Below are 12970 nucleotides of genomic sequence, written 5' to 3'. Positions count from 1 at the left end.
TCCCCCTTCCAGTGCTCTCTTGGCTACCAGCCGCCTCTGTTCCCGTCTCAGGAAGAGGAGATAGCAGTCCCGTCCATGCAAGTGTTTATCAAGAGATGTGAGAGAACATGGAGGAGGGCCAGGGCATCCCTCATCCGGTCTAACCGGCGGATGGAGCAGCAAGCAAATCGCCATCGCATTCCTGCACCCATGTATTCTCGGGGGCAGAAGGTTTGGCTTCGTGCAAAGGACCTTCCACTGAAGGTGGAGTCTAGAAAGCTGGCACCGAGATTTGTTGGGCCTTTTGAGGTGGAGAGGGTCATCAACCCCAGTTCGGTACGGCTTAAACTCCCTGCGTCCATGAAGATCCATCCAACCTTCCATGTCTCACAGATCAAGCCTGTCAAGGAGAGTGCTCTGGCCCCCCCGCTCCGTCCCCCTCCACCGCCCAGGATGGTGGACAACGAACCTGCTTACGCTGTGAGGCGCCTGTTGGACGTCCGCAGACGGGGTCGGGGACTTCAGTTTTTGGTGGATTGGGAGGGGTATGGTCCTGAGGAACGTTGCTGGGTCCCCCGTTCCCGGATTCTGGACCCTGCCCTGATCCGGGATCTGAGGAGGCGATGTCCGGAGCGCTTCAGGCGTGCACCTGGAGGTGCACGTAGAGGGGGGGGGGTACTGTCACACCCCCTACCTCGGGATCCAGCTAGTGGCAGGCCTTGCTTTTGTTTCTCCCCTCCCTCCTTTCCTTTTCTGTAGGTGGGCGTATGCTTCTGGTGAGTGGGGTGTGGACTGGTGCAGGGAAGCTGCTGATGACTTGAGTGCTTCCACCTGCAATTGGGCCTGGTCTTCACCAAACAATTCATCACCCTATAAAGCTCCCTCAGACCACAGTGCAGCGTTGGACCGTAATACCACCACAGTCAGTTCTTACTGGGTTGCTCTGCTGCATTCTGATGCACTCTGCTGTGCTCGGCTTCACTCCTCTTAAATCAGCTTGTCTTCTGCAACCTGCAGGAACCACTCGCTGCCCCGCCTTGGATGACGTCTCTGAGCCTCCTCTGCTTCGCTCCGACTCCACTGGAAAGGTTCCCCGGACCTCACCCCTCTGGGCTGCTGCGCCAGGACTTCCACACAATCTCCCCTCTGGCTGAGCATCCACGAACCCTCTTCCTTCACACTTCATCCGCAGTAGCTCTTTCCCTCGCTGGATTGCCGGGGTGGGTCTTTGGGTTTAGTTGTTCGCTCCTTGGTTCCTTAGTCCCGGTTTGGTTATGACTGATTAGGTTACGGCTCAGTCCTTGTTTTGTTCACGGCTTATCAGAAGGCTTGGAGTCCTGTTCTGTTCTTGTGAAGCGCCGCCGTGATTTTCCGGAGTAGCGGGATTAGTTTGGGTTTGGTATTGATTCCTCTGTAAATAAAATAATTGTTCGAAGAACTATTGATCTGCTGAGTCTCTGTCCGCGCTTGAGTCTGTGAGTTTGAACGTGACAGAGGCCTTTAGATCAATAGCTGTTTCAGTAACGGACTTGTCTCCAAATGATACAGACGATATCTTGTAAATGACGTGATATGATAATCTCGGCTGTCCAATATCGTAAATCACGATTATATCGTAAATTGGCACATCCCTAGTTCCACAGGAGTATTCAGAATTTCAATGGAAGAGAACAATCAGTAACGTACCTCAATATGACTTTCTGGATCCTCTGTGAAGGCAGCTGGCATGCTTTCATCCTCCGCATCCTGGATAAATTACATCTTTCAGTATATTTACGTATATTTTTCCAAACTAACATTTGGCAAAAATATTCTGAGTATTTCCTGCTGACAGTTTCAGGTTGGTTGTAGCATGAAGGGGCTCCAGCAGCAGAGAGAACCTTCACAATCTGGACCAAAAGAAGAAAAGGACATGAAAGACAAAATAAATATTATATTATATATATTATTAATTATTAAATATTAATTATTTAACATAACATGATATAGATGTGTGACATAAAACAACTGCACAGTCCATCAGCCACTTAGTATTTATGCTACTTTACAATGTTAAACATGCTTAAAAAGATGAACCTCAGTGAGATTATGCCGAGGTCTGTTGAACAATGTTTTTATATTTCATCTTTAGCTGCTGCCATGCGGCTTCTTCCCCACGGGATTACAACTAAATGAAATACCTTAACTGGTGACCATTCAAACTGTTTTCCTGTAATAATATTTAATAATATTCTGATATAAAGGACTACATTTAAACTTACTCATTGACACGGGCAGCAACTTTCTGCCACGCCATCTTCCTCTCCTTCGCTGCTGCAGCGTGTTGCATTTTTTTCAAAAAATGTGTTTCAGCTTCCATATGTCGCTCTCCGCTTCTCTGTTGCCATGGTGACTCGTGGAATCGGCGATCCATTAATGCTGGCTTTTTATAGTTGTTGTGCACGTGCTGAACTCCAGGTGAAACTACTTGAAGTTGAGTAATCCAACTCAAATCAGCTGTTGTGTGACCGAAAACCCAGCGTTTCCCTTCAGAGTAGATCAACATAGAGTTCAGGATTAATCTCAGGGTTTTTTCAACCTGCTTGGTGAAATAGACCCCAGCTCTACCAATGACCTATAGAATTCTATCTAGTACCGTATTGGCCCGAATATAAGACCATGTTTTTTTTTCCAGAAATTGCATCCTCAAAAGTGGGGTCGTGTTATAATGGCGGACTTACGGTAGATGGTCAATACGCATCCGCGCCGCTAGATGGAGCCAAAGTATCACTGAGCAGAGAGCGAGTGGAGCGATGAAATGAGATCAAATGATCTGATGAAAAATGGCGGATCATCTGGAACAAAGGGGCTGAACGCTGGACAACTGAGCAACAACAGAGGAGAAGTTATGATACCAACTTTAAACTGATGGTGATCAACGCAGCAGAGTCATCAAACTACTGCCAAGCTGCAGGAGATCTGGTGGAGCAGAGCCTCGTTCTTATTGGAGAGCACAGAAAAAACGCCGACAGATGCTAACGCTATGAGAAAAGCTTTCCGTGGTCCCAGAGCGACGCTTCAGAGAGACTGATAGAGGGGTGAGAGAATATGTCTCTGAAAGACGGAAAGACGGAATGTCCACCACCAGAGCCTGATTCAGCTGAAGGAACTGGACAGTTATTTACATCATTTATGCAGTTTGGACCCCTTGAGGTTCTTATTTGTTGCTTCTTGTTTCTTATTTTGAGAAAGAGAATATATTTTTTCATTTTATAACTTGTGAAATGTTATCTCAGTTGTGACTTTTTGAGTTTATAATAATTGGATAATAAAAAGTTGTTTTATGAGTGACCTTATTGTCTTTGGCATTTTTTTTTTTTTCCCACAAAATGATCTTTGAAAAATAGGGGTCGTGTTATAATCGGGGTCGTCTTATATTCGGGCCAATACGGTAATTCTATAGTCAGTTTCTTCTTCACTCTGCTTGGTGCCCTACTGCTCTGGTTTTAGAGCCCCTAGTGGCTGGGCCCTTGAATTACATGCCATGTCATACAGTCTTCAGAACACACAGAGAGAAAAAAAATATGCGTCTTGCCTTTACTCGTGCGGCCGGGACAAACAACATCCCGTACGGGACACGCCTCTTTTGGCTCAAATATGGGATGTCCCGGCTAATACGGGACAGTTGGCAACCCCAGGTGGAACATGGACTGAAACTCTGAAACACTGTCAAAACATTCCCTGTTGGATTTGAAATCTGTGCAAAGCTTACCGATCATCATCCTCAGCCAGCGCCACCTTCTCAAAGTGAACATGCAGTCTCTGGCCTTCAGCGGCCTCCAGCATCCAGTGGCAGGTCAGGTTGTTGCTGTAGTTGGTTGGAAACCCAGGAGAGACGATCCGGCCCACAGTGAAGTTCCTGATAAACCCACCACAGACAGCTGGGAGAGGACGAAGAAAGGAACTAAGTTTTCAGCAGAAATGCCCACGTGGCATAACGACACTGATGTGGGGCCAGCACACACTCAATGAAGCCTCTTATTCTCTTATATATATCTTTTATAAATAAAGCTGAAAGCTGACTTATTCTTCTAGCCTACAATTTGACAATCTTAGACTTGGACAGACATTCCATATATACAAGTGTATACAGGATGACGTTTTGTTAAAAATGGCTCAGCGCAGTGTTTAATACACAACATTAAGATATCTTAAAAATTTTAAATTTCCAATACAGAATAAAATGATGTAAAGAGTAGGATGTGTACAGAGGTAATTACCAATGTATAAGAAGCTACTGGACCTACATTAGAGTACAGCATGAATATGTACTCAGTAATTGAGGCTCTACAGTAATGTATAGATACAGATATTTAGATGTACAGGATATAGAAAGTAGTACATATAACACTTGTTCATTTGAGTATTCATGAGCATACTGTTCACACCACCAAACATATGCAAACAATTGTGTGCCAGACTCTGATGAAGCATGAAGACACATTGGTCCCTGCTCACACTCGTCTTCAGTACTCCACACTTTACCTGAGAAGCAAGTTAATGTCAAGTATGAACAGGGCCTACGGTGCATCTGTAGAATGTAGAGAGGATGGGCCGGGGCGGGCGTGCGCTCTGCCCATCTTAACTGTAGTGCACACGCTGCTGTGTCCTCTTAAAGGTGCTGTAGGCAGGATTTTGCTAGTCAATGCTAATTTTTCTGTGTTTTCTTTGGATTAAATGTTAGAGTATCCATTGATAATCCTTTAGGAGTGTAGCATCACTGCTCTACCGCGAGGGCGCAGCGTTTCCATCTGTCTCTGTTCTGAGCTGAAAAGGAATCTCGACAGCTCCAGGTACCTTTGACCAATCAGAAGAGCCCCTGAGGCTCTAACCGTGATTGGTCGAGGCGTTTTCGTTGTACGTTCTTGTGGGAGGGGCTTAACTTGCGTAAGGGCGTGATGTCAGAGAAAACAGGACAGGATTTGCTGTGCTTTTGTTCCGGTGAGAATTTGCAGCAGATTTTGGAGACCATCACAACAGAAATGAATAAATTAAAACTATGGGTTTGATAAAAATTAAGGCTGTGACTTTAACGCGTTAGTTACGATTAATTACTTACAGAAATTTTAACGCGATAAAGAAATTATCGCAAATTGTCGCGGAACGTTTGTCACCAGACGAGTTTCACCTGGACATATTTCGCTGTGACACAACAACGAAACAGCTCCCGACTTGGTGACTTTCTCGTTAAATCTGGCGACTTTCCAAAGCCTCCTGGCGACTTTTTTTGTCAAAAGCGACTAGCATCAAATTTAGTGACTTTTTCTGGTGCTCTGGAGACGTGACAGGACGTCTCGTTCTGCAGCTGCTGTCCTGCGTGAGCCCCTCCCCCGTCCCAAAGCACTCACAGGCGGCCGGTCTCAGCAGCGCCCCCTGCTGCAGGCAGAGCAGAGAGCAGACCCACACCACTCCTCCACACTTCTAATGAATCGCGTGTGCACAAATCCGCCGCTGCTCACTGCTGACAAACCAAGAATCAACAGAAGAAAATTCATTTGTAGTTCTAAACATATTTAGGGTTTTTTTTTAACTCACATTTTGCTTCTCCCATGACGTTATTCCTCTCCAACAGCGTCCATTACAATTACATGCAAATTGCAAATTAGGTAACGACCTCATCTAGGACTTCTGGCGACTTTCAGGACAGCCAATAGTGACTTTCCTTACTGGGGAGTTGGCAACACTGCTCCCGACGACAGCGCACGACTTGGTCTTGTGCACAGAAAATTTAGATTTAAAAAGCCAGCGGATGGCAGCGTGGATAAAACCACAGCTGGATGCATATTGTGCAGCAAAGAATTTGCATCCCATCGCAGCACATGGAGCCTGCTATATCATCTGAATGCTAAGCCTGTCGCAGCAGCGGCCAACATGCAAGCCTGGTATACAGCTAGAGCGGAAGAGGAAGTCACTCCGACTACTTCAAGGACCCTCGCCCAGCCCGACAAAAGTTGCACTAATCAGTGTGTATTGGTTTATTTGTCTTGGTTAAATTCCTCCTTCCTTGCTGAAAAAAAGAACAGTGTTTTGTTGCTTAAGCTCATGTTTCACTATACTGATTCACTATACCAAAATCCATTAGCAAAAGAAAGGTTCTCACTGATCTCGGGTCAAATATCGATATGCGATTAATTGAGATTAATTAATTACAAAGGCCCTAATTAATAAGATTAATTTTTTTAATCGAGTCCCACCCCTAATAAAAATAAATTATCATTAAATCTAAGTAAAACAAAGATCATGCTGTTTGGGAGACACAGAATGGATTGTAATGTAGAACTCATAATAGATGATAACAAAATAGAGAGAGTAAGTGAAATCAAATTTCTTGGCGTGATTCTGGACAACAAAATCTGCTGGAAACCTCATGTGAGCTACGTACGAGCAAAACTGGCAAAATGCACATCAGTACTGTGGAAAACTAAACATATCCTGGACAGCAAGTCACTGCACACCTTATATTGCGCACTTTTTTTGCCTTATCTGTCTTATTGTGTTGAGGTCTGGGGAAACAGCTACAGAGCCACTCTACAGCCTATATGCACCATACAGAAAAGAGCAATAAGGATAATAAACAATGCAGGATACAGAGACCACACTAACCCACTACTCATAAAATCACACTTGTTGAAATTCATGGATCTGGTCAAAGAAATAATTTACTGCCAAAAAATATACAGGGGATGTTTGCGGAAAGGGAGGGTGGATATAATCTAAGAGGAGACCTGAACTATAAAAAAACCAAAAGTTCGAACTACATTGAAAAGTATGTGCATGTCAAGCTGTGGAGTGGCTCTGTGGAACAGTCTGGACCCAGAAATAAAACAAAGCAACATAAATCTGTTTAAAAAAAGGTACAAAAAATATTTCTTAATAAGTATATGGAGGAGGAAGTCTGGAACTCTGGACGATGATAACAAATGGTGTTGAGTATTATACATATAGTGGAAATTGATATATTGCTGTTATACTGTAGTTATATTATAATTACTCTGTTATGTAGTATATATTTATGGAGATAACTATATGGTATGTGTGGGTATATATTATGTATTTATAGGGATATCTGCATGGTATATGTATACATATATTATATTATGTGATGTCCTATGATGTATGATTTAAAACTTGTTAATAGTTAAAAAGGGGTAGGAATCTCTAAAGAGTTTTTACTTCTTCCTACTCCTCTTTTCAAACTATGCTGTTATGTTGTTGTTTTTTCTTTTTTCTTTGATTTGCATTAACTTTCTTTTTTATCTTTTTTTTTTCTTTCTTCACCTTATACATGTTCGAAAAATCAATTCATTCATTCATTCATTCATTCATGATTTATTTATAGATTTTAAGCAGGGAAACAAGCAAGTGGAAAACGTCAACATCATGTATCGAGGCTAACACGAAAAAGTATATATCCACAGATATAACATATAAATAATAAATGTGGCTAATAAATAAAGGAACAGAACAGAATCAGACAAGAAAAGAAGAAAAGAAACAACTACAACAGTCACAACAAAAAAAATAAAAGGAAAGAAAAAAACCCTAAACAAAACAAAAAAACACACAATCTCCACTGCCAACAGTGCCAAGTGCTACTACTATTATCTAGCAAAAGATATAAGTCCTTTCTGAAATGGTTACAGGGGGCATGAATAATGACGAAAATCTTGGGTCGTGGGGTTAGTTCAAGTGTCAGTGACAAGACATGGTGTTGAAAGAGTGACCAGTCTTTACAAAAAATATCGTCAGAACCTCTGAGAGAATATTTAATTTTTTCCAAATTCATAAATGAAAGTGCATCTCTTATCCAGTGAGAGCGGGTCGGTGGGTGAGGATCTTTCCAGTGCATAAGAATGGCTCTTCTAGCCAGTAGTGTGAGAAAAGCAATAAGTTCTTCAAAGTGAGATGGCAAGGAATGGAGAGTTGGTAGAATCCCAAATAGAGCAGTCAAAGGTGATTTTGGAACTGTAACAGATGAAATAGCAGAAAGTGAATCAAAAACTGCATCCCAAAATGCAGACAGTACAGGGCAGGTTAGAAACATGTGGGTGAGGTTAGCTGGGCCTGAATTACATTTAGGACAGTTGGGATCTGTGCCTGGAAAAATCCTTGCCAGCCTACTTTTCGTCCAACGTACCCTATGAACTACCTTACATTGGATAATGCAATGACGGGCACAAATAGATGAGGAATGGACCCGTTTCAGAATACATTGCCACTGTTCTTCATTAATATCTACATCAAGCTCTTCAGACCAAATCAGACGGAGGTGATCACTTGTGACTGAATGTTTAGAAAGCAGTTGGTGATATAACTTTGAAATTGTACCCCTCAGAGAAGGCTCAGTCTCCAGTATGGTATCCATTATAGTGGCATCAGGAATGTTAGAAGAGCGAGGGAAATGCTTATTGATAAAGTCTCGAGCTTGCAAATACCTAAAAAAGTGTTTATTGGTTAGATTAAATTTAGAGGATAATTGAGCAAATAAGGCCAAAATACCATCCACATAAAAGTCCTTCACCGAGGCAAGTCCGTGGCTCTTCCACACAGCGAATGATCTCTCAGTGAGTGACGGGGGAAACAAAGGATTCAGATCAAACGGCGAGTGAAGAGGGATTCTTAATAAACCAAAGTGTTTCTTCATTTGAGCCCAAATTTTAAGGCAATTTTTAACAATGATGTTATGATATGATATGAGGTAGGAGATCATTTGAGGGGAAAACACAAAAGTGAGAATAAGGGAGCTGAATCACATGATGCCTCCTCCATTGACAGCCAATTTGGTCTCCCACCATTTCCACACCAGAATAGCATTGTGCGAACATTTACAGACCAGTAATAGTATAGAAAATTGGGCAATGCAAGATCACCAGAATCCTTGCTTTTCTGCAAGATGGTTTTTTGCATTCTGGGAGGTTTCTTGTTCCACAGAAACTGTGAGATTGAACTATCTAGAGACTGGAAAAATTTCTTGGGGATAAACATCGGAATGCACTGAAAGAGATTTGGGTAGTACATTCATTTTGATACAACTAATCCTACCTGCTAAAGAGAGAGGGAACATGGCCCAACGACGCATATCTTGGATTAACAGCTCGAGCATTGGAATAAAATTAGCTTTATGGAGGTCAGAAAACTCCTTCGTAATCTGAATCCCCAGATATTTGAAACCTTGCAGAGCAGGTTTAAAAGGTAAACTAGCAAGCGGATAGGACGTGGCAATGGGATTTACAGGGAAAACTTCACTTTTGTCCAAATTAAGTTTATAACCAGATATCTGTCCGAAATGTTTCAAAATATTCAAAATAGGAGGTATAGAGATATCTGGATCTGAAACAAAAAGCAACAAATCATCTGCATACAAGGACACCTTGTGTACAGAATCACTCCTTGAGATGCCGTACATACTACTGGCCCTAAGAGCTGCTGCCAAAGGCTCTATGGCTATTGCAAACAGCAGGGGGGAAAGGGGACAGCCCTGCCTGGTACCACGACCTAGAGGAAAATATTTAGAATAACCATTATTTGTACGTACACGTGACAATGGTAGAGAATATAACAACTGCACCCAGGACATGAATTTACAACCAAAACCAAAACGCTTTAAGGTATAAAATAAGAAGGGCCACTCGACTCGATCAAAGGGTTTTTCTGCATCCATTGTGATGACCACTTCTGGAGTATTAGATGGAGAGGGCAAATATAGAATGTTTAATAAATGTCTGATATTATGGTATGACTGTCTTGTCTTAACAAAACCTGTTTGATCAGAATTAATTATAGTAGGCATTATGGACTCCATTCGTTTGGCAACATTTTGGCTACAACTTTAACATCTGCACACAGCAGTGAAATAGGATGATAATTACGACAAAATCGGGAGTCTTTATCTTTTTTCAATATAAAAGATATTGTGGCTTGTCGTAAAGTGAGTGGAAGGATACCGGAATTAGAGGCCTCTTCAAGCATATTGAGCATAAGAGGGGATAGTTTATCGTAAAAGACTTTATAAAATTGTGATGGAAAGCCATCAGGCCCCGGGCTTTTTCCACTCTGCATAGACATAATAGCGTTTTTCATTTCAACACTTGTGAATGGCTTATCTAGCTCAACAGCAATATTGGGATCGATCGATGGAGTTTCAAATCTTTTAAAGAATTCTTCATAGCTGCTTTCATTGGACGGACCTACAGAAGAATATAATGAAGAATAAAAGTCCATGAAGTGATCGTTAATAGATTGAGGGTTAATAGAAAGTTCATTAGCAACAAAGATTTCCGTAATGTGTTGGGCTGAGGTTGACTGACGAATTTGGTGTGCAAGAACTTTACTTGGCTTATCTCCAAACTCATGGTAACTATATCGTGTTCTAGCTATTGAATGGACCGCCACATCAGTGGACAAAGAGTCAAATTCAGATTTTTTTAGAAGGAGTTCCTTTGTCATATCTTCTGACGGAGATTCCGCACACTTGATTTGTAACTCACATATAGAATTGTAGAGCGCCTGGCTCTTTTATTTGTTTTGGGCTGTGAAAGTGATTATCTCACCACTCAGAAAGGTTTTACATGCCTCCCAGATTGTGGCGGCTGTAACATCCAAAGTGACACTAGTAGAAATATATAAATCTATACGGTCGTTCATGAATTTGACAAAGTCTGCGTCATTAAGTAATAATGAGTTAAAACGCCAAGGAGATCGTGACAAGGAACACCCTGGAAGTGTAATATCCAAAACAACAGGCGCGTGATCTGAGATCACTATTGGGCTATAACAGCATGAAGTGACAAGAGATAGCAGTTTTTTGTCAATGAGAAAAAAAATCAATTCGTGAACATGTCCCATGTACTGGAGAAAAATATGAGAACTGCTTAGTCTCAGGATTGAAATAACGCCAAACATCTGAAATACTACACTGTTGCATAAGCATATGTGTAGCTTTTGAAGATTTAGAAGTAGATTGAGGTTTGTTTGAAGAGCAGTCAAGTATTGGGTCCAGGCAGCAGTTGAAGTCTCCAACAAGAATAAGCTGGCAGCCATTCAGATCAGGGAGTGAAAAAAATAATTTCTCAAAAAAACTCCACATTATCCCAGTTTGGCCCATATAAATTTAAGAAAACCACACGATTACCACTGATTTTGCCTGAAACAATACTGTAACGTCAATTGGGGTCTGATATCACCTCATTTACAGAGAGGGGAACGTTTTTGTGCACAAGGATAACTACTCCTCGAGCCTTACTACAGAAATAGGAATGATAAACCTGCCCAACCCAACCGAATCTGAGTTTAAGGTGATCTGACTGTATTAGATGAGTTTCTTGAATGAACGCAATTCTGGTATTTAATTGTTTAAGATGACTGATATTTTTTTTACGTTTTACAGGCGAATTCAACCCCTTCACGTTCCAGTTAATAAACCTTAAAGCACCTCCTGGTGACGATGAAGTATTTGGACTTAACATGCTAGATTACAATAAATACCAGGTCACCATAGTTATTATGTAAAGTAGATTGTAACCCATAGGTATAACAGTAAGTAGCACATGATAAAGATCAACAGCGTAAAACAAAAACGGAACCCAAAAAACAACAAATAAAGTCAAAAATGAAAAGAAAAAACTTGTTGCAAAAGGCAACAACCACCTCTCTGAGAAATCCTTCAGCTTGTGATAAACCTTCCTATACCTAACTCCCTGCAACCGCCTTAAGACAATCAGGTGTCACTAAATACAGTTTCATACCAAACTTTACAAACCCCACCGAACAAATGTTGCTCTAACATAACGAAAAACTACAAAGCCTTTACCTTATGCACCATCTAAAGAATATAGTGCTTTCCCGTTGTATTTTCGATTAGGCAGAGGGAAAAGATACACTGTCTGTGAGAAGAAGAAGAAGAAAAAAAAAGAGATCCAAGTCACTCGAGAAAAGTGTAAATGTCACCTTACATTAAGTGTCCTTGTCCAAGTCCTCGACAAACTTGCTTGCCTCCGACACCGATGAGAGCTACCTCTTCTCCCCGTTTGGCAGCGTGATGCGCAGTTTGGCTGGGAAGAGCAGCGCCGGGTGGAATCCTCGCTTGTACAGCTCTGACATGGAGTCGCGGTATTCACGGCGCAGCTTCATGACGTCCGGACTGAAATCTTCATAGATGCGTATTGGATGGCCCTTGTGAGATAGGTCGCCTCTTTTACGAGCTTCGCGGATGATCAAGTCCTTGATTTGGAAGCAATGTAGGCAGAGGATGACAGCTCGCGGCTTCGCACCTGGAGCAGGTTTGGGAACAAGGCTCCGATGCGCTCGATCTATCTCTGGCGGCGTGGGTAGCGTGTCGCGGCCAAACACTTCCACCAAAAGCTCAGAGAAAAAGATGGATGGACGAGGACCTCCAAAGTTCTCAGGTAATCCAATAATCCGGATATTACGACATCTGCCCCGTCCTTCTTGATCCGCCAGTCTGTCTTTGAGCAAAGCATTCTCTTTCTCCAGGGTCTTGAAGTTAGTTTCCAGTTGGGTAAGGTGGTGATCTGCGTCTTCCTCCAGTGAAGTAATACGCACACCATGATCAGTGATAGTGGCGTTAATGTGATCCAATGTGGTTTTCAAAGGCTCAAATGATGACTTGAACTCAGCCGCTCAGCCGAAAAGTCTTCTTTGAGCTTAACGATGAGAGAGACAAGCTAGCATTTAGCCCCGTTGATTTCGGGGTGGATCACCTAAATAATTGGTGGGTCTGTTTGTCAATCATTCTGACGAGCTGCTTTCGTAAGGCGGTTCCACGTGCTTGCGCCCAATCAGCTTCTCCCTTCTGCGCATTCAGAGTGTTTATGTAGCCGGTGAGCTTCTGAGCTAGTACTGACCGATGGCGAGTCTGACATCATGAAACTGGAACTGTTTCGGAAAACAAGCTTTATATATGAGCGAGGCGGATCGCAGAAACTGTAAACAG

At 42.3% G+C, this 12970-nt stretch overlaps 1 protein-coding gene across 1 annotated transcript in view; it reads right to left on the bottom strand.

Moving 5' to 3' along the window:
• Positions 1-12970, bottom strand: part of LOC115400083 (seizure protein 6 homolog) — a gene marked incomplete at its 3' end in the record, with an annotated part of 93589 nt that overhangs the window by 43595 nt on the left and 37024 nt on the right. Inside the window, exon 4 of the mRNA XM_030107733.1 lies at positions 3731-3899. Coding sequence (XP_029963593.1) covers positions 3731-3899 — 169 coding nt within the window. The remainder of the gene's footprint in view (positions 1-3730; positions 3900-12970) is intronic.

This window comes from Salarias fasciatus, chromosome 14 (assembly GCF_902148845.1).
Source record: "Salarias fasciatus chromosome 14, fSalaFa1.1, whole genome shotgun sequence".
Lineage (NCBI taxonomy): Eukaryota > Metazoa > Chordata > Actinopteri > Blenniiformes > Blenniidae > Salarias > Salarias fasciatus.
Note: the sequence above shows the minus strand (reverse complement) of the source record. Positions and strands in the feature narration are given on the sequence as shown.